The sequence below is a fragment of the Melospiza georgiana genome, chromosome 21 (genome assembly GCF_028018845.1).
Source record: "Melospiza georgiana isolate bMelGeo1 chromosome 21, bMelGeo1.pri, whole genome shotgun sequence".
Taxonomy (NCBI): domain Eukaryota; kingdom Metazoa; phylum Chordata; class Aves; order Passeriformes; family Passerellidae; genus Melospiza; species Melospiza georgiana.
The window spans coordinates 921,788-943,315 of NC_080450.1; the positions used below are offsets into that span (position 1 = coordinate 921,788).

The window sequence follows — 21,528 nt, forward strand, 5'->3', positions numbered from 1 at the left end:
CCCAGAGCTCCCAGGTGCTCAGTGAGGGGGAATGGAGCTGCCAAGGGTCCTGAGCAGTAATGGGGTGAGATCACAGCAGCTCCCATTCCCTCAGCCATTTTGGCATGTTTGCCATCAGCTGGGGTTCAAAAAGCCTCTCAGTGCTGCCAGCCCTTCACAGAGGTGTGCTGGGTTAGCCAGGTTCATCAGCAGGGTTGAGGGTTTTAATTGTGTTAATTTTATATGGGAAAAATTGAATATCTCCTCTCAGCTGGGGAGAGTGAGTGATAATCTGTACAAAGCTGCATTTCAGGGACACTCATTGGACCAAAATAAAAATACACTTTACAACTGACAGAGCAGAGACAAACCCTGTCTCTCAGAGGAGGTGTCAGAGAGGTTTTCAGGGAGAGGATTCACCATTCTTGGGTGTTGCTGCCTCTGAAAGCTCTGGGTAAAATGTGCTGGGTTTGGGTTTCTTGTGGCCTCGAGGAGATGGAAAGCAGGAATGAAACCTCCCTGGGGCTGAGTGCCAGAGGGGTGCACAGCTTTGGGGGTGAGGAGGAGGCTCAGGCCACCTCAGGCCACTGCATAAACAATGGCTGTGGCAAGTTAATGAATTTACAATTGCTACAAGAGTCTCTAATCAGAGACGTGGTGAGGTCACTGGAGGGCTGAGGCAGCTCTGACTCAGCCTCACAGAGCACTTGCAGCTTAAATCCTCTTTCAATAAAGGTTTCCTGGCAGAAATGGGTTTTTGTTCAGGCTCTCGGTCTGTCTGTGCCACAGCACACGCGTGTGCCAGCAGCAGCTTCCTGTGGATATCAAATATTTAAACCTCATCATCTTCCTCTGCTCCTTGTATCAGTTATGGAAAACACAGATTTTTATTGCAGTCTGGAGACAGAGCTGGAATAATTCCTGGATTGCCTATGTGTATATTGTAATTTATAATTCAGTTGTCTTTAAAGCTGGGGAAGGAGTTGATATTGCAATTAAGCTGCAGACTTTGAGGCTAAATGAAGCTGCACCTTCTCTGAAGGGCTCCAATTTCCAATTATCCAGGCTCAGCCCATGTCCTGATGAGGGAACGTGGGGTGGGTCCTGATGTGCATTTCCATCACACATCTTCTGAGATGAAGCCAAACAATGCCTCAGCTTAGAAATAAAGATCTTTGCTGGAGCCAGACAGCAGAATACAAAGGAATTTTGGTGGAGTGTTGGGAATTTGGGAACTTCTGGCTGCCACCTGATGAGACTTTTGTTGGCAGCATCTCTGTCCATGTTCCTCCTGCCTTGGGGGCACTTTTCTCTTTGATCCCAAGGCCTCAGATCATCTGTGCTGGAGGTGTGGCTGCTGAGTGAGCTGGGCTTTGTGCTGCTGTCAGAAAGTTTGGGAAAAGCCTAAGGAATGGTTATGGGAATAAATCCCTGGTAATGGGAATCCAAAGCTGGATGCCAAGGATTGGGATGTACAAGGATGCTTTAATCTCTGTTGCTGCACTGGGCTCCCTCTCCCCAAATCCCCTCTCAGGGCACCAGGAATGGTCTGTGGCACTCCTGGCATTTTCAGCTTGGGTCCATTGTGCAGAAGGAGGGAGTTCTGAACAAAAATCCTCGAGAAGGGGAAAGTAAACAATGGCTGGGGTATGTTAGTGAATTTACAACTGCTAATCAGAGACGTGGTGAGGTCACTGGAGGTCTGAGGCAGCTCTGACTTGGCCTCACAGAGCACTTGGAGCTTAAATCCTCTTTCAGTAAAGGTTTCTGCCAGGAAACCTTCTGCTATGGGGCTGCTCAGGAGAGTCTGTGGCTGTGCTGGGCCCCAGCTCAGGTCCCTGTCCCTGCAGAGGAGCTGGGTCCCTTGTGCTGGGGCTGGTGACAAAGGGCCCCTGGGGATGTCACCACGTGGGGAAGGTCCTGCTGTGGCTGAGCCTGCTCCAGGCTGTGGTGCACCAGCACCCCATCCATAAAAGTCACCACAAATAACAAGCGTGAGACTGAAATTAATGTTTGCTTCCACTTGAAGCATTATCAAATGTCAGGGGCTGGAAATTGCTCGTGTTTTAATGTCTGTTTATTATTTATAGTGGAAGGTGATAATTCATGGTTTGCCTTTGCCACCTGGCTTTGGCAGTTCCAGCCCCTTGTGGAGATCTCAGTGGAAGGTGTCAGAGGGGGTTTCTGTCCCCCAGGGGTGGTTTCTGTGTCCCAGGGATCCCAGGGGGGCTCAGCAGGGATCCCCTTGGATCCGGGGAGGCTGAGCAGGGATTCTCCCCCCTGGATCTGCTGCAGAGGCTGTTCTGCAATGCAAATATTGACAGGGAATCCTCAGCAGAGCCTCTGTGGCCTCGTGTTCCCCGTGCTCGCTGCAGGGGCTCCATCAGCAAACACTGCACACAGATCTGTGCTGCTCCTCTGCTACCCACACAGACAGGAATTTTTCGTAAGATGGTAATTTCTGGTTTAGAACTGTGTTTGTACATGGGGATGGTGCTGCTGCATGTGTCAGAGGAGTGAGTGGCCATAGAAAGGCTTCCTGTGTTGGTGCTGATACTTCTGATATTTAAAAGCTGTCACAGAAAGGCAATTGGGTTAAATTAGGAATAAATCCACAGATGTCTCTGCAGGTTGCTGCATGTTTTTGAAACTTCCTCATCCTGTTGCTGGTACCTCCTCATGAGGAGAAAGACACAGTCGCAGGGGTCTCATGAAGGGTTTTGTTCCCCACTTTAGGATTCCTGGGAGGCTGAACGACAGGAGAACCCCCCTGGGGGAGCTGAACTGGATCTTCACAGCCATCACTGACACCATTGCCTGGAACGTGCTGCCCCGAGGTGAGGCTGGCCAGGGAGGGGGATGAGGAGTCACATCCATGAGGGGCTGAAATGAGCAGAAAATTAAACTGGAAGAGCAGATCAGGATGGAGCTGAAAGCTAGTTTGTTTTTTATTTGCTCTTTTTACCAGAGCATTGCAGAGACCTGATGATTAGAACGCAGAAAGGGTTTTTCTGTGCTAACACAATTGTTGTAGCTTGAATAATTCTCTTTCTTACTGAATCTGTACAGAGCAATCTGTTTTCTTCCAGCCTTGGTTAATAGCATGAATAAAGGCTTTTTTCCCCCTCTTTGCTGGTAAGGCAGTTTTGTTTCCCATGAGTAACTTCATCCCTCATTTCTCCACCCCTGTTGTGCTCTGAATTGGTACTTCTGGAGCACAAGCAGCCAAATTTGTAAACACTTCTCCAACCCTGCTCTTCCTAATGCTCACACAGCATCAATTCTTCTCTGCCCTGTAGAAGAGAGCACATTTGCTATCTTTTAGGATTCATTTTGGCTTCTCATGAGCACATCACACTGCCAGTTAACAGATGGATAGTTCTTGATTAAACAGTACACAGAGGTCCTGTTCTCCCTCAGTAATTTTCCAAAAACTTAGTCAGGATGAGCTGAGATGAGACACCAAAATGGGAATTTGATCCAGAGAAGGCAAAAAGAGCCCATGGTAGGAAGTGTTTGACTGAGTTAGTGGAGGGTGGATGTATGGTGTCTGAGGGAGCTCTGCAGGCACAATTTCCCTTTCCTGGTTGTCATCTCATCCCTGCAGAGCTGCTGGGGGTTCCTCCTTACTGGAGCAAAATGTTATCGTGGTTTGATGTCCTGAACCCTTTTTACATCACACCTGAGGTGCTGCGAGGTGCCTGTGCTGACCCTGCCATCTCTCTCAGATCTCTTCCAGAAGCTCTTCCGGCAGGACCTGCTGGTGGCCAGCTTGTTCCGGAACTTTCTGCTGGCAGAGAGGATCATGAGGTCCTACAACTGCACCCCCGTGAGCAGCCCCAGGCTGCCCCCCACCTACATGCACGCCATGTGGTGAGTGCTGGGCTCCCATGGGCCTGCAGGAGCACCCTGGGGTGCTGGTGGGTGTCCTGCCCATGGTGGGTGGTGGCACTCCAGGGTCCCCTCCTGCCCAGACCATGCCAAGGTTCCACCTGGGTCTGTGCAGGGCTTCCCTGGGGCAGGATTGTGTTTGGGTTCCACCCTGAGCAAGGAAGGAATGGTGAGTCTGACTCCATGTGCTCAGAAGGCTCATTTGTTATTTTATTATACTATATTATATTAAAGAATACCAAATATATATATATATATATACATACATACATATATATATATACACACACATATATATATATATACACACACACACATATATATACATATACACACTATATATGTAATGATACTATATTATATTAAAGAATAATATATATATACTATATATATCATGGTACTATATTATATTAAAGAATACTATATATACTATATATATGATGATACTATATTATATTAAAGAATCATATTATTTTATGATACTATATTATATTAAAGAATGCAATATATATACTATGTATAAAATGATACTATATTATATGAAAGAATCATATTTTATTATGCTATATTATATTAAAGAATAGCATATATATACTATATATAGAATGATACTATATTATTTAAAGAATCATATTATTTTATGATACTATATTATATGAAAGAATCATATTATTTTATGATCTTATACTATATTAAAGAATACTATTCTTTAATGTAATATACTATATTACATTAAAGAATACTATTCTTTAATATAGTATCATAAAATAATAAATAAAATAAAATGAACTTTACTAAAGAATACAGAAAGGATACAGACAGAAGGCTAAAAAGATAATAATGAAAACTCATGAGTCTCTCCAGAGTCCTGACACAGCTTGGCCCTGATTGGCCAAAGAGTGACAACAACTCACAGCAGAATCCAATGAAACAATCACCTGTGGGTAAACAGTCTCCAAACACATTCCAGACCAGCAAAACACAGGAGAAGCAAAGGAGATAAGAATTGTTTTCATTTTTCTCTGCAGCTTCTCAGCTTCCCAGGAGAAAAATCCTGGGCAAAATCCACAGAAAATGTGGATGTGCCAGGTCAGTGAGTGGATCAGGGTGGGACAGCCTTGGCAGCTGAAGCTGCTCCTGCCCTGGGATGCTGTAACTCTGCACAATGTTCCTGTAACTCTGTGCTGCAGGAGCTGCCCCCCAGCCCTGGCAGCTCTCACTCAAACCCCACAGAAATGGCTCATCCTCTGCCTTTGTTCTCCCCAGGGATTGTGTGGGGTGGGCAGGATCCTTAGCTTTTGCTGCTGCAGTAGGAGAAATTCCTGCTGTGGAGTTCCTCTGCTTTTACTGTTGCTTTTAAGGTGATTAATGGAAATGGAGGTGGTACAGTTATCAGAAAGCTCTTAAATGCAGTTCTGCATATCAAACCAATGTCCCACAACAATTATAGTAAAAATAATAATAATAGCAACATTAATAACCAAAATTCCGGCTTTTATTTTCTTGCTCACTGTAATGAATAGAGCAGCACCAGGTGCAGAGGGGGGCAGTGGCACTGGGGGGCTCCTTGCCAAAGTGACGGCTAAAGGCACTGAGGGGGCTCAGCACTTCAGGAGCTTTCTAAGGGGTTTGCTCCATACAAACGTGCAGGAAGGTGAGCACAGAGAGTGGTGATGAATGAGTGCAGCACTGACAGCAGCTCTGAGGAGCTCAGATCCTCAGGGCAGCTGGGGACAGTGGCAGCTGAGCCTTCAGGTCCCTTCCAACCCAAACATTCCATGGCTCCTGCAGGGAATGGGGCCAGGCTGGCAGCAGGGAGCCCCAGGAGCCTGTGCAGGTGCAGCAAACGCTGAGGAGGCATTTGCAGGTCCCACAGAGCTGCTTTAAATATTAAAATCCTGGAGGAAGCCGGGGAGCCTTTGCCTGGAGCTGCCAGGAACTGAACATTCTGAGTGCTGGGACATGCAGACAATGAACCCTGAGTGCTTTGGGTCAGCAGCTCCTGAGCAAAACTGCTTTGGGCACTCGTGACTGGGATGGGCTGTTCTCCCAGTGTCACCAGGGCTGGGACAGTGGGGACAGGGCAGGAAAAGGCACCCTGGGGACCCTGAGCTGCTGCTGGACGTGGCAGGGCTCCAGCCATCAGCTGCACTCTGCAAGTGCAGCAGGGTAGGACTCGCTGCTGCAGGAGTTTCAAAATTAAACCAGTAAATTTCTGGAGTTATTTATGGCTTGCTTTTTTGCCAGCATATTAAAAATCTATATTTTCTGTTCCTTATAGGGACATAATTCATTCTTATTGCCAGCCTATTAAAAGCCTGTGTTTCTGGTTTCCTGTGGGAATATGGCTTGACTTGGAGTTGGTGTTGCCATCCATGAGCCACAGGAATGAAACTGGGAGCTCCTGGATCCCACTTTCATCTCTCTCAGACTCACATGGCAGCACAGTGGGGTCTGCAAACACGTTTTCTTGGCTCATAGTGTGATTCTGGAGCAGAGTGGTGCTGGAAATTCCTTTGGGAAGCTGCAGGATGGTGCTGGGGACACCTTTGTGAAGCCCCTCAGAGCACATCACCTCTGCTGCTGCTTTTTAGGATTTACCAGAAGAAATTCCATAAGAACAGGACACAAAGAGCTCTTTTCCACGTGAATCCTGAACATTGGTGAGGTAGAGAGCAAGGGAGCAGGGAACTGGCACACTTTATTCAGTGCCCTCCAAAAAACGTGCAGTTTGCAGCAAATCCAGCAAAGGGGAAAATTCCACTTTTGGCCGAGGTGGCTCACTGGTTATTAGGAACTTTTAGTAAGGACAGATTTAGAAACTAATTTAGGGCTCCTTGAAATATTTTCTAAAAATAATTCCTTGTCTATCACCTTTCACTCAGGAATTTGTAATGGATGCCTGATCTGAAAGCTGCAGACCCAATTTACAGATGGGATGAGCTGGGTGATGCAGGAGGGCAGGGGAGTTGGCCACAGGTGCTGGAAAGGATGAAACTCCAGCCCAGGCATTGTGGGGCTCCTGTGCAACCAAGGTCTGTGGCTCAGATCCAACAGAGTTTTCTGATGGGTGTTTTATCCAGACTTTTCCCAGATTTTTGATCCCCAGGCATTATTTTGTGGAGCAAGTCTGGCTTCTGTGATAAGGTCTGCACGTGGTGGGAGCAGCCTGCAAACTGTCCCACCCTTGAGATTCAATTTTCACCTCCTGGATGATTGCAATGCCCCTTCTGGCACCAAATCAACCTCTGTGCTCTGTCTCCTTTGCTTAGCCCATCTCTGCTGTGCAGGGTTCCCCAGGTGACCTGGGCTGGCTCTGAGCTGGCATCTGGCACAGCTGTGACACAGCTGCTGGAGCTGGGAGCTGCTCTGCCTTTTCAAAACTCAGCCCTTCAAGCTGGTTCTGGCCAATTCATTTGTATCCACAGTATCCTTTTGAGCTGGAACTTGAGGAGAAGTGAGAATTTCCCTTTTTTGAGGGGGTATTTGACCCAGGAGCTGTCAGACTCCTCCCTTCACCAAGCAGGGCAGTGGGCTTTGGGTCAGGAGAGCTGATCTCTGTGGCTGTGCCCCTTGGACACAATCTGACCCGTTATTTCTGGTTTTCCTGCTTTTCTTGGCTTGAGTTGTGCCTCTCAGCCCCTTCCCCTGGGGCTGTGTCTGTGTGCTGCCCTCACTGCAGGGCCCTAATGCAGGATTAATATTAACATGAATATTAATATCCATTGATTGGCTGTGCTGTGCAGCTGAGAGTGGCTCTGTCTGTGGTGCCTGAGCACAGAGCTCTGTCAGCACCTTGATCTGTGCTGTGATGGATGAGGCTTTGTGCATTACTGCTGCTGCCAGCTGCTTTTATTCACGGCCTCTGAAAAGACCTAATAATGTGTTTGGAAATATTTCCTAACACAGGTCATATATTAAATCCCAAGTGCCTTAATTATGCTTTGGAAGAGCTACAACCCATCCCTAACAGAAACACCGTGGTGTGTTTGCAGGCCATGAAATTTGGGCTGAAAGGAGCCATAATGTACTGCAAATCCAGGGAGCTGGAGATTGGGGCTGGAAACAAAACCATAATGCAGCAAGGCAATTGCAGGTGGAGCAGGATGGATCGGGGCTGCCCAGCCATCCCTCAGGGAAATGAGGAGCTGGAGCTGCACCCGAGCACTCAGGGCTCTGCAGGAGGAAGGTGATTGTTGGGAGAGGCATTTGGAGCTGCTGAAGGATTAGATTAGTTCAGATTACACTGCAACCTGATATTTTTTGTGTCTCTGTGTTAGTCTTACCATCTCCAAGCCCCATTATCAGACTAGGACACTTTGCTGTGGCACAGAAATAGCAAAGCCTGTGCCCTAAGTCGTGGCTGGAGCAGGGGGATGTACTGGGGGAAGAAAAGGATTTCAGATTGTGCCAGATATTCACAGCAATAACCAGTTTATAAAAATAGCTGTGTCTGAGCAGCTTCCAGCTGTGCCCTAAAGCAGCTTAGGGAGGTGACAGGGTGGCTGCCACACAGGTGAGCTGGGCTGTGTCACAGGGCATGGGTGGCACTGGGCTCCAGAACTGATGGGGAATGTCTTGCCCAACAGACCCAGTGGGCTGGGAAATATTTAATGGCTCCAGAAATGGGGCTCAGAAGGAGGAGCTGCCCCAGGGCTGAGGGGTGGCTTCAGCCTCCGTCCAGCTGCTCCTCCAGGCAGGGAACCTCCTGTTCCTGGTACCTGGGTGGTGCCAGGTAATACCCACCACTCCCAGGGGAAAAGAGAGCGTTAAAAGACGTCAAGAATACATTATTTAAAAAAAAAGAGCAGAGTTAAAAGCATTAGATATTGAGTCAGCCCAAAAATTTGAGTGTAAGAAAATCAGCCCCCAGGAGCTGCCAGCTAATGGGTACCCGTGGGTGCAGGCAGACAGCTCTGCCTGGGCTGGGACTCTGCTCTCAGAAACCTCACATTCCCAGTGCTCCTGGGGTTCCCCTGCCTGGCACTGGGTTTGGGCAGTGAGCAGTCCCTGAGCAGGGCTGGGTTTGTGCTCTCTCTGTTCCTGGGGTTCCCCTGCCTGGCACTGGGTGTGGGCAGTGAGCAGTCCCTGAGCAGGGCTGGGTTTGTGCTCTCCCTGTTCCTGGGGTTCCCCTGCCTGGCACTGGGTGTGGGCAGTGAGCAGTCCCTGAGCAGGGCTGAGTTTGTGCTCTCTCTGTTCCTGGGGTTCCACTGCCTGGCAGCTCATGGGTTTGGGCAGTGAACAGGGCTGAGTTCCTGCTCTCAGTGCTCCTGGGGGTTCCACTGCCTGGCTCAGGGTGGGTTTGGGCAGTGAACAGTGCCTGAGCAGGGCTGGGATTCTGCTTTCTGTTCTTTGCTTAAGTCCAAACTTTGCAGCACTTCTGGGAAACAAGGAGGCAGCTGATGAGTTTGTGTTAAATTATTGAACATTCAGACAGTCCTGGTGCAGTGAAAGGGTGCTGGGCTGAGGTGGGGTCCCTCCACACACCATTCCTGCCGTGGTGCTGCCTTGGCTTTGGGATAAGCAAAATCCCTTTTTTTAACTGAGTCAGTCTTCCTGCTAAGGAGAGCTTTCAACTTTGTGCAATTACTGCAAGGTAATATTAAAAATAATCCTCTTTAACACCTTCTTTGATAGCATAACTCAGTGGAAGGCCTGGGTGTTTACAGGGTTGTCACCCCATGGACCCATCAGTTGTCACTGTCAGGGTGGAGGGCCTGGAGTTACTGGGGAGAGCAGTGAGGAGGGAGCAAAGAAAGATGTTGTGTCTCAAATGCAGTGAGAACAAATCTTGCAGAGCGCTTTGCAGCCAGCATCTCTGCTGGGGGGGTGCTCTGATCTCTGCCTTTCATAAATCACGGATGGGATGCAGCTCCTCCCATCCTGGCTCCCTGTGCTCCCAAATTTATCTCTTGTTTGTGTGATGGGATTTGGGCAGCACGTCCACGGCGTGCCCACCTTTCCTGTTCCCTCTGGGATATTAAAGCTGCCAAACACTGCTCCTCATCCTCCTCCTCCTCCCAGCCATCCCTGTCCCCAGCCCTGTGCCAGAGCTCTCCCCACCCTCCAGGGTTTATCCCTTTCCCATTTGTTTGTGGCTTGCTTTGAATCCTGCAGTTATTGTAACAGGAGTTGAATGCCATTGTCTGTGCAGCCAGCACAGTGAGTAACCTGTGTGTAACCCTGGGGCTCTGAGGAGGGAGCAGCTGTTGCACTGGTTGGAAGCAGAGAAGTTTTACTTTGGTTGCTGGTGTCCCATGGGCTGGGAGGATTTGTATTTTGCACAGACAGAGCAGGAGCAGCACTTTGGGTGGTTTGGAAGGGTTGGGGAATCATTTCAGGGCTGCTCTGGAATGGCTGGAGAAGCATTTGAAGCATTTGGCTTGAGCAGAGCCTCTTCCACAGCTGCCCTTAATCAACAGCCCTTGCTTGTGGAGAGCAGGAGGGTTGAGGTTTCACGTTGTGGTTTTTGTTTGGGAAGGTTGGCAGAGCTTTGGATGGTTTGGGTGATGTTGGCTCTGTGGCTCTTTCCAGCAGCCTGATTTTAGAAGCATCAAAAAGAGATTTCGTTTTAATCTACTCCAATCTCTTTTCAAATTTTTTGTTTGTTCTTTCTGATAACACTTAAAGCCTTTGAGATCTGACCTCACAGGGCTGCTTTGGGCACTTCTGTAGCAGTATTAGTGCTGCTTAGCTAAAATCACTGTGAGGAGCTCGGCATCTTCTGTGTGTGCTGCTGCAGGGAGTGACCCTCAGCATCCGTCTGTGGGCAGCCAAAATCAGAGCAGTTGTCTCTGCTCCCTGAACCATTCTCCTGCATAGTAAAACACCTCAAAGGCCCTGTGGGCTGACACTCTCCAGTGCTGCAGAAACTCCTTCAGGTGCTTTTCCCATTTCTCCCTGGAAACGGGGAATATTGAGCGCTCCTGAGCCAGATAACACTGCCCACTTTCCTGGATGGTCACAATTCCAGTTTCCCTTGCTGTTCCTGAGGATAACCTGTGATTCCCTCTCTCCCTGCAGGCAAGCCTGGGACCTTGCTGTGGACATTTGCCTCTCCCAGCTGCCCACCATCATCGAGGAGGGAACTGCCTTCAGGGTGAGTGGGCACTGTCCCAGGGTTGTTAACAGGAGTCACTGGGGGTCTTTCTGCTTTATTTAATCTCAGAAAACAAAAAATTTTAATATTCTATTTAGTTTAAATTGCTTTATTCAGAATGGATTTTTCCTGATATTCCTTTGACATTCCATGAAGTGAAACTTCAAGTAATAATTGCTGTACAAGCTCAGGTCCCTGCCCACCCTGATGTCTCTCTAATTTTCAGCAGCATTTTTGCAGTTTATTTATATTCCCAAACTTCCCCAGCTTTTCTGGCTGTAATTGCAGCAGGAGAACTGTGGGCTCCTGCCAGGCTGGGGGCTGATGAGGATGCCCTGAGGCCTTTATCCTCCCACCCTTCCTTCCTCACTCTGTGCTCTGCTTTACAACGTAGAAAATACTATTTTTCCTCTCCTGGCTTACGTTCATTTTTACTTTCAGTCTCTAACAATGCCATTGGAGGCCTTTTTTATTAGTGTTAACCCTCAGCTGGGCATTCTCTGTCAATTCAGGAGATTTCTGAGTGTTCTGGGGTGGGAAGAGGCAGAGACTGGCTGGGATCAGGCAGGAGGTCACGGACAAGAGTGGCCATTCTCAGCTGGACATCGATTCAGGGTGGGCTGGGAGCAATTTCCAGGCTGCTTTTCGGGCCTGACAAATGGGGTTTGTGTGGATTTGGGCTGGAGTGGAGGCAGGCTCAGCCTCAGAGAGCAGCCGGGTCCAGCCCGGGTGGTGCTGGCCAGGAGCAGGGCAGGGACAGTGCCCGTGGTCACTGTGGCCACTGGCAGGGCTGGGCAGCAGCTGGGGGAGGCACAGGGACCTGCTGGGGGCTGCCAGTGCAGCCTGGCCTGGCACAGCCTCGGGGCTGGGGAGCATCAGCAGCACATCTCTAACCTCTCCTGGCCGTTCCAGGCTGTTCCTGCCTGCTCAGAGCTGGCAAACACAATAACCTGGTGGGGAAGGGGCTGGGGGCTCCCAGTGCTCCCATAGGGATGGGTCTGGGCTGGGTTTCTCTCCCTCCTCCATCTCTGCCCTCCCTCCTTCCCCACTGATTCCTGTTTCTCTGTGGGTTCCTGCTGAGTGCTTTGGTCAGTGCACTCAGGGTTTGCAGCACATCCTCAAGGTGATGGATGGATGGATGGATGAGGAATTTGTTCTCATTGCACCTGGGCTGTGCCTCCCTGGCTGGGGCAGCGGCAGCTCTGAGTGCTGCTGCAGGAGTGAAACGGCCTCTGCAGAGCAGATAAATCCTCTGCTGCTCCATCTGCTGCTCTGGGGAGAGCAGCCAGCTTCCCCAGGACCTTTGTGCTCACTTTTCCCCTTTCTCTCCCCTTCCCTCCTTCTCCCCACCACATTTAAGGGATGTGTGTCTGCTCAGTCTTTGGGGAGGTTTTGCGCCTTTAGAAACCCCGAGCAAACACGAGTCAGCTCCGAAGCACAAACCTGGGAAACAGTGAGGGCCAGGGGTGTCAGAGCTCCTGCCTGCCCTCCCTGGTGTTTAACCCAGGCTGCTGTCTCTGTCTGCTCCCCCAGCACAGCCCCTTCTTCGCCGAGCAGCTCACGGCATTCCAGGTGTGGCTGACCATGGGCGTGGAGAACCGCAACCCCCCGGAGCAGCTGCCCATCGTGCTGCAGGTCAGTGCTGGGCCTGGGGGGGTCCCTGTCTGTGCCAGGAGTGTCCCTGTCCATGCCAGGGGTGTCCCTGTCTGTCCCTGTCTGTCCCAGGGGGGTCCCTGCTATGCCATGGGGGTCCCTGCCTTTCCCTGTCCGTACCAGGGGTGTCCCTGTCACTCCCTGCTCATGCCAGAGGGATCCCTGCCTCTCCCTGCCCATGCCAAGGGTGTTCCTGTCCGTGCCAGGAGTGTCCCTGTCCATGCCAGGGGTGTCCCTGCCTCTCCCTGTCTGTCCCAGGGGGGTCCCTGCCCATGCCACGGGTGTCCCTGCCTTTCCCTGTCCGTACCAGGGGTGTCCCTGTCACTCCCTGCCCATTCCAGGGGTGTCCCTGCCTCTCCATGTCTGGCTCTGCTGCCTCTCTGAGAGCAGCACATCTTGCTTGTCCCTCCTCTGGCACCTCCTCTGTGTCCCAGCTCTGTCAGGCAGAGACTTTTATCTTGCCATTTGCAGAAAGTGGAAGTTACTGCAGCATAAATCGTTTGGAAATGTCTTTTATCCCTCTGGTACAGCCTGGGGAGTGCTCCCTTTAATGTGGGGCTGGAGCCCTGCTGCAGGAGCACCCAGCTCTGCACAGCTGCAGGGTGGGGGACACTGCTCAGATGAGGCAGAGCTCTCGTGTTGGGAGGAGAGGAAATCCAGGGGAAGCAGAACTCAGTGTTTGAGGTGATGTTCCATGGCAGGGCCAGGATTGCAGCTGTCATCTGCAGCCTGCTCTGGCCTCCCCTCCCCTGCAGTTTGTGCTGACAGAAATAATACAGACCCCAGCCAGGCACCTGTGGGCAGCACAATTTAAAGCTTTTCTCTTAAAGGAATGTTCCTTGTCCAGGGATCTGGGAGGACAGTCCCCTTCCCTGTCAGCTGGGCCTGTGACTGACAGCACCATCCATCTCTGCAGGACCAGATTTTAATTTCCTGAGTCTCCCAAGCCTTGGGAGATGAGGTGGATAAGCAGATGTGTGGTTTGTCTCTGTCACTGCCATGGAGGCAGGCAGGATTGTGCTCCAGCTCCAACTTTGCTGCTTTCCAAGGGATTGTTTGGCACCAGCAGGCTCTGCAGGAGCGTGACTGCAGTGGAACTGAGAGGTCACCTGGCAAAGAAACCTGTGTTCCTGCCTGGAGCAGTCTGAGCCGGGACAGTGTAATTGTTGTGATAATTATAGCACGTTAATTGTGCAGTGCAATGAGATGGGCTGGTAACAGGTCTGAGCATCCTGAGAACCCAAACCCAGCTGATCCAGGGCAGGAAGGGAGGGAGTTTCAGACCCCAGGGAGAGGGAGCAGCAGCAGCAGCACACACAGCCTGGCCAGCTTTGATCCCTGTGGGATTCACTCTGTGGCATCTCCTGTGCACAGACACTGCAGGCCTGACTCCATCCTGCCTCTGTGAGGAGCTGCCTGCTCAAACACAGCCTGTGCCATGGCCCTGAGCCCCTGTGTCCTGGCTGGTCCCTAATTTGGGTGTTGGGTGGAATTAACTCCCCATTTCTGCCTGGTGATGCAGGGCTGGTGCGGGGGGTGGCACAGCAGCACCTCCAGCATCCACCAGGAGGAATAATGGAATGAAAGAGATGTCCCCCATGCTGCCCCCAGGCTCTGCAATGTCTCAGCCTGGGCTCAGGGTGTTGTGCAGAGCCACTGGGGAGCTGGGAATGGGAAATCCTGCGAGGCCAGGGCTTTGTTTGGGGTGACAATGGCAAACCAGAGCCTTTCCCAGTGAGTCCCAGAGCCTTTCCAGTCAGCCCCAGAGTGCTCTGGGGGGATGTGCTGAGAGGGCAGAGTGTGGAGCTGGGGTTCCCCCAGGCATCCTTTGCAGTCAGTTCCCTTTCCTGACAGAGTTTGGGTCCCTTAGTTTCTCTGCAGGCTGCAGGGTGCCAGCTGTGCCATGTCTGTGCCCCCTGCCAGCTCCTGCTGCTGCCCCAGCCCTGTCCCAGCCTCCCCTGCTCTCTGCTCCTGCTGCAATCCCCAGTGCTGCCCCTGTTACTGCTGGGCTGCCTGATGGGAGGGATAGGCTGGTGCCAACCAGGGCAGGATGACCAAAGTCCTCTCTCCTGTCACCTGTCCTGGGATCTGAGCTCTGATATTCAGTGAGCCCACAGCAGCAGTTATCACATCCCCCTGCTCTCTTCTGGACTTTTCCTGCACCACCTCAGTGCCCAGTACCAGTCACCCAGAGTGTGAGATGTGAGCCAAGCAATTTAGTTATTCTTCAGTATTAAACATGAAAAATAATCTCATTTCAATATGCAGCATGCAAACACACTGAGGAGGGGATGGAATTGGGGAGGTAAATCAAGGAGCCTCTTTCCCTGAGATCCATGCTGAAGGATGTTTCTCAATTTAAACTGAGGATTAAACGTTGCATTCCAATATCTTACATCTGTTAAGGAGATTAAGAACTGCAAGTCTATCTGTTAATATTTCACACCAGGGTAGGTATAAGCCAGCAAAGCACCACCTCATTAGCGTTGTCAGACTCCATTTTAATGAGATTTTTATTAACGACCAACATGACCTTTTGCTCCCTCTTAAGTCTGTGCTATTGATTTGCCAAGGAAAGCAAAGCCTCTCCCTGTGCTCCTGAGCCTGGGGAGCAGAGGGAGCCTGGGCTGAGCTGTCCCTTGGCTCCTGCTGCAGGAACCACCCAGGGAAAGGCAGCTGGGACCCTCAGAGATTGCTGTGCCAGGGACATTGCTGGGTGCCAGGGTGCCAGAGACCCTGCACAGGGGCATTGCAGGGTGCCAGGCTGTCAGAGGCCCAAGAGAAGTGAAAGAGTAAAAGAGAGAATGAGAGGTTCCTGTTACAGTAAATCTTCTGTGCTGAATATTCTGATTCTCACTAACCAATCCAATACAAAATACAAATCCTATAGCATTTACACACAGCCTATAAGAATCATTACATTAAGACACTGTGTTACATTTTAAACCCTAAAAACTCCTCCTTGGGCCCTTCTGCCAAGCTGTAGGGTCTGCTCTGACCCTTGGGCCTGTCTGCAAGCAGAGGGTGTTGTTCCATCAAAAGGGGATCACCTTCAGCTGGCCACACCATTGCTTTCCAGTTGTTCAGTAACTGAGGGATCTCAAAGCTTGCTTTCATTTCAATCTCACTCACAGTTTCATATTCCCAAAATCTTTTCCCATGCAATCATGTTGGTAAGGCTGTCCTGTTTGCTGTCCCCCCAGCAGTGACCCCTTGTCCCTTGCTGTCCCTGCAGGTGCTGCTGAGCCAGGTGCACCGGCTGCGAGCGCTGGATCTGCTGGGCAGGTTCCTGGACCTGGGGCCCTGGGCTGTCAGTCTGGTGCGTGGGGGCTGCTCGTGGGCTCCATCCCTCCCTCCCTGTGCCCTGCAGGGTGATGTGATGGGTGCCTGCTGCCTGAGGGCAGGGAGCTGGGCACAGCACAGCCCTGACAGTGAGCTGGGAAAGGGAGAGGTGTCACAGTGTCACACGGGCTCGTGCTCATCACACCCTGCCCAGTGCAGCCAGGGGAGCTCCCAGGGAGCAGCTGAGTGGGAAATAACGTCAGGGACAAACCAGGAGGAAATATATAAAATAAATAGCCAACAAAAGCACATGCGTTTATTATGTGTTCTTTCGGCTTACTGGCTGCATCATTTTCTTCTCCTCCTTGATCTGTTTGGTGTCTGGGTTTTACAAGCTCTTGTGAGCAGGCAGCAGCTGCATTCTGCAGTTTGCAAAGTGGCAGCACAGTGTGGAGCATAAATAAGAATTAAACAGGAGCAGTTTAAAGCACTCCCGTAAATGGAGCTGTTTGATGATAAAAGTGATGAAGATGAAGCAGCAGCTGGTCCTGGAGCAGCTCAGTGATGGCACTTTGTAGTGCTGGGCTTTACCTCCTCCTGGAGAGACCTGGTAATTCCCAGAGGGAAGGCTGGGATTCCTGAACTCTGTGTTGAGCTGGGAGAGGCAGCAGGGCTGAGGGAGGTGAGGATGAGGAGCACAAAACAGCCCAGCTGTGAGGAGAGGAGGCTGGGCTGGGTTAACTCAGGGTCTCCATGGACCAAACGAGTCTGGAAGTACCTGGTGCCATTCAGGGTGAAAATAACAACAGACAAACACTGGGGATCCCCTCTTTTTGGGGAATTATTTCCTAGCAGGTTTCTCAGCTGTGTCTGTAACAATGCTGCACCCTGGGCCCTGCTGAGTGATTTGGGTTTTACTGACAGGGATTTGCTCTCTCCCTCCAGGCCCTCTCTGTTGGCATCTTCCCCTATGTGCTGAAGCTGCTGCAGAGCTCAGCCCGTGAGCTGAGGCCTCTCCTGGTGTTCATCTGGGCCAAGATCCTGGCAGTGGACAGTGTGAGTATTCCTGCCCCAGGCACAGCTCTGCTGCTGGGCTTGCACATGAACAGGGCAGCTGGTGAGTGACTGCAGGTGAATTTGTGGACTGCTGTCTCTGACTCAGTGGTTTGGGGGTGCAATTAGTGGAGCACTGTACCATTGTTAGGAGAGGTGCTCACGTTCATTCAGGCACAATTGGAAGTCCATGTAGAACGTCTGAACTGCTGTGGATGTTGGATCTCTCCTCTTTGGGGGTTATTTTTGTGTCTCTCCTGCACTTCAGTATGGAGCACAGCACTGAATTCGTGAAGGTTTTCCTGCTGTTGATCCAGCATTGTCAGGTTTAGTTTTATGACAATATTTTCATTAACATCCTAAGAGGATTTGGGAAAGCAAAGAAAATGAGAACTATTCATCTCAGAGCTCTTCTGGAAAGCTCATTCGTGGTGCCTCAGCCCCAGGTGTGTGCAGGGCTCAGGTGTGATTCCCATGTGCTGTCCTGCCCCTCACACCTTCCCTCCCATGCTCTGGCACTGCCTCACTTGTTAGTAGGCTGAGCTTTACAGCAAAACACACCAAAACACCACTCTGAACGGGTGGGTTTGGGTTTCTTTGTGCTGTTTCACTCCCCCATTCCAGCAGCACATGGTGGGAGTGGGAGGGAGCAGGAGGAGGTGCTGAGGATGCTGCTGGGGGGGCACAGGCAGCAGCTCCCTGCAAGCAGAATATGTGCTGTGAGCCTGGCTGGGTCAGGCTGTGCTCCCACTGCCACAGGAGCTGTTTATTCCCTCAGCAGGAGCAGGAGGAGGTGTCAGCGCTGCTGGGCTGCCCTGTGTTGCCAGCATGGAGGGGTTCAGGTGTGTTCCTGCTCCCTCCTGAGCCCCAGGGCAGCACGGTGGCCTGGGCAGCTCCCCGTGCTGCTGTCCAGGGGGAAGGCACCCCCACCCCACTAATGCCTGCCCTTATCCTAATGGAGACAACAAGCCTGCTCATTCTCCCATTAGCACTGGGGGAATGCCTGACAGCCAAGCTCACTGCAGGCCACCTTCCCATCCAGCTCATCTCTGCACCCACAGCAGCCTTGTTCCCCACAGTGCCAGCAGTTTCACCCCTAACCTTACTGGTTCTCAGCTTACTAACTAGCCTCGAGGTAGCAGTAGTGATAATCCAAGCCTATGTTTTTGTACTCCTGCTGAGCCTCTGCCTGCCCAGGAGCTGTTTGTGTGTGAGGAGCACACGGTGCTGACCCTGGCAGGCTCTGAGAGCAGCCTGGGCTGAGCAGGGCTCGGGGAAGCCTCTCCTGTAGCTGCAGCCTGGCAGCACTCCAGGCCCTCTGCTCCTGCCTCTGCCAAACCAGCAGCTTCCCTCTCCTCAGCACTAAAATATTCCCTTGCATCTCTGCCTTGCCACCCCCCCTCCCCTTTCAGCAATCAGTTCCCTCCTTCCCCTTCTCCTCATGATGAAAAATGCATGATCCTGTCCCGTGCCACGGGGAGCTGTGCCAAGTCAGGGTTTCCTCCTTTCCATTTTCACTTTCTGCACGTGGATCCTCTCAGTGACCCCAGAAGTGGAGCCTGAACTGGTGTGTCAGCCCAGCCCCGAGTTCCCCCTGTGCCCCCAGGGGCTGCTCTGCCTCTGGTGGGACACACAAATTCCTGGGGAGGTTCAGCGTGCCCCAGAGGGGGCTGCTCTGGCTCCTGCCCACACAGGGCTCCCATTTCCTGCTGTCTGTGGCACTCTGGCAGTGCCAGAGGCTTCCCTGCCCTGCCCCTTGTCTGGTGCAGCCCACAGGAAGGGCTTGAGCTTCATCTGGCTTCTCAAATGGAAACAAGGTGGGAGAAAAATGAGAAATGAAAGGTTTGTGGGTCATTGGAGGAAGGAATGTGTGTGTTGTGGTTCTCACTGTGCTTTCCTTGTCTCTCTTTCAGTCGTGCCAGGCTGACCTGGTGAAGGACAATGGGCACAAGTATTTCCTCTCAGTCCTGGCAGACCCCTACATGCCAGTAAGGACAAGTCACATTTATTCAGGCTCTTTGGCATTTCCTTGCCTGTTTTAGCTGGTGTTCTGCAGTTCTGGTGCCATGTGGGGCTGCCTCCCCTGCAGTGGCACCCAGAGCTGGGCTGTGGGCATGGGCACCACCCAGCCCGGGCTGTACAAACTGCTCTGGGCTTCTCAAAGCAGGGGGCTGCAGCCGGGGCTCCAGGTGCCTGCTGGAGCAGGGAACTGCCCCACAGCTCTGGCAATTCCCTCTGCAGCAGCTGGGTTCCCATAAGGGTGTTTGGGGTCTCCCCAGAGCTGGCTGGGAGCATGCTGGGGTGTAACAGGGCCTAGAAATGGGAAGGAAAGCTGGGATTTTCTCATTCTTTCCCATGGCACAACCTGCTCTGGGGCTGATGCCCTGTTGGAGGGTGGGCTGTGGCTGTTCTGCCCCCAGCTCAGCTCACTCTGTGCTGTTTTCAGGCTGAGCACAGGACCATGACAGCGTTCATCCTGGCTGTGATTGTCAACAACTACAACACGGGGCAGGTGAGTCCCAGAGCCCTTCCCCTCATCATCCTCTGCCACCTCTCTGTGCCTCGTGCCTGGCTTTGTGCAGCCGTCCTGGCTTGCACTAAACCTGAGCTTGGAAACAGAACTGGGACGTTGGTTTTTGTTATTTCTGTGTGGATGAAGAGAACTGGCCTGGAGATGTGACAGGCATTCTGTACCCAGCACCTGGCAATGGGGGACAAGGACAGGGTCCCTGCACAGCCACTGGCACAGGAAGGGTTCTGGTGCTGTCCTGATGGCTGGGAATGCTCTGTGCATTGAGCCATAAACCCCGGGGCTCTCACAGGTGCAAGGAACGTTTCCAAAGAGGAAAAACCAAGATTTATGCATTGCAGAAAGCATTTTAATGCTCAACTACCTAATCAGCTCTAGCTGCCTTTCCCTTCGTGCTGCTGGTGTCTGTAACAAAATCAGTCTGGAACCACTCAACGATTATTTTCTCTTGGCTTCCTGACTCCTTCAGAAACAGTCTCGTCGTGCGGGGACGGGGTGGGAAGCTGTCATCCCAAACAAAAGGCTCGGTTTGTGTTGCAGGAGGCGTGCCTGCAGGGGAACCTGATAGCGATCTGCCTGGAGCAGCTGAACGATCCCCACCCGCTCCTCAGGCAGTGGGTGGCCATTTGTCTGGGCAGGATCTGGCAGAACTTCGACTCAGCCAGGTGGTGTGGAGTGAGAGACAGCGCCCATGAGAAGCTCTACAGCCTCCTGTCGGACCCAATCCCAGAGGTAAAACTCCAGCTCTCCTGTGAGCCCCACTGGAGCTGGCAGGGCTGGAGTTCTGCAGAGCAGGGCCCTCTGAGCTTTGGGTTTGTGTGTCTGGTTCAGAGAAGGAGCTTGCTGCTGTTTCTGCAAGGTGATGCAAATCAAACAAGCCCAAAAATCAAAATTTATCACCCTAGGAAAGGAGCTCCCAAGGAAATGTGGAGGGAGTTCACAGAGCCCCAAACCCCTGGGACCTGGGCACTGCAGTGCCATGGTGTTTGCTTCCTTGCATCAGAAGCTGTTAAAAATGTGGTCCCAGAACTCACTGGGAGTTTTGCAAAAATCCCTCTGGTCTTTTTGTCCAAGTAAGAAAACTATTCTCCCCTGCTCATTGTGGAAATGCATCTTTAATTGGCTGTGGTTTACCTCTGTGGCACTCCCAGGAGAGGAGGGATTGTGCAGGGCCTGGCAGTGACTGACAGAGCCCAGCACACCCAGCACACCCTGGGAGAAGGGAGCTGAGACAGACAGCTCTGGTAACGTGCAGGGATTGGGGATGAGATCCCCTCCACATCCAGCTCTGTCATCCTCCTCCTCTTCTTGTCCCTGGCCCCGTCCTCCCCACTTTCAGAGCACTGTTTCTGCACAGGTGAGGTGGCTTTCCAAAGCTCTCCCTGATTTTTCTCCATTTTTCCATCATCTAAGCCCATAACTGAAGACTGTAGTCAGCACTCCTGTAAAAGATCCACATCCCAACAGGGGCTGTGTGTACCTAATTCCTGTTAATTAATATTCAAGGCAGCACCAAGTGGAAGAGCCACCCATGGGAAGGTCACTGAGTATTCTGGGAAATTAACCATATCCTGCATCTGTGGATGCTTAAAACTGAGTTTGCTGGGGCTGCTGGGGCTGCTGCTCCCCAGGGCCTCCCCTGACCCAGCAGCTCAGGTGTGATGGTGTTCACAGGGGTCCCAGGACGAGGGAAGAGATGAGGATCTGACTCCATGTTTCAGAAGGCTTGATTTATTATTTTGTGTTATATATTATATTCAAACTATACTAAAAGAATAGCAGAAAGGATTTCATCAGAAGGCTGGCTGAGAGTAGAAAAGGAATGAATAACAAAGGCTTGGGACTGACCGAGACAGTACGGACAGCTGACTGTGATTGGCCATTGATTAGAAACAACCACATGAGACCAATCCCAGATGCACCTGTTGCATTCCACAGCAGCAGATAATCAATGTTTACATTTTGCTCCTGAGGCCTCTCAGCTTCTCACGAGAAGAAATCTTAAAGAAAAGATTTTTCATGAAACGTGTTTTATGAAACT

At 51.4% G+C, this 21,528-nt stretch overlaps 1 protein-coding gene across 2 annotated transcripts in view; it reads left to right on the forward strand.

Moving 5' to 3' along the window:
* RPTOR (regulatory associated protein of MTOR complex 1) overlaps window positions 1–21,528 on the forward strand; it is a 103,702-nt gene that overhangs the window by 37,800 nt on the left and 44,374 nt on the right. For both annotated transcript variants that reach the window (XM_058038669.1, XM_058038670.1), the window contains exons 8-16: window positions 2,716–2,816; window positions 3,708–3,852; window positions 10,894–10,969; window positions 12,503–12,604; window positions 15,858–15,941; window positions 16,850–16,960; window positions 18,871–18,945; window positions 19,404–19,469; window positions 20,028–20,219. In XM_058038669.1, coding sequence (XP_057894652.1) covers window positions 2,716–2,816; window positions 3,708–3,852; window positions 10,894–10,969; window positions 12,503–12,604; window positions 15,858–15,941; window positions 16,850–16,960; window positions 18,871–18,945; window positions 19,404–19,469; window positions 20,028–20,219 — 952 coding nt within the window. The remainder of the gene's footprint in view (window positions 1–2,715; window positions 2,817–3,707; window positions 3,853–10,893; window positions 10,970–12,502; window positions 12,605–15,857; window positions 15,942–16,849; window positions 16,961–18,870; window positions 18,946–19,403; window positions 19,470–20,027; window positions 20,220–21,528) is intronic.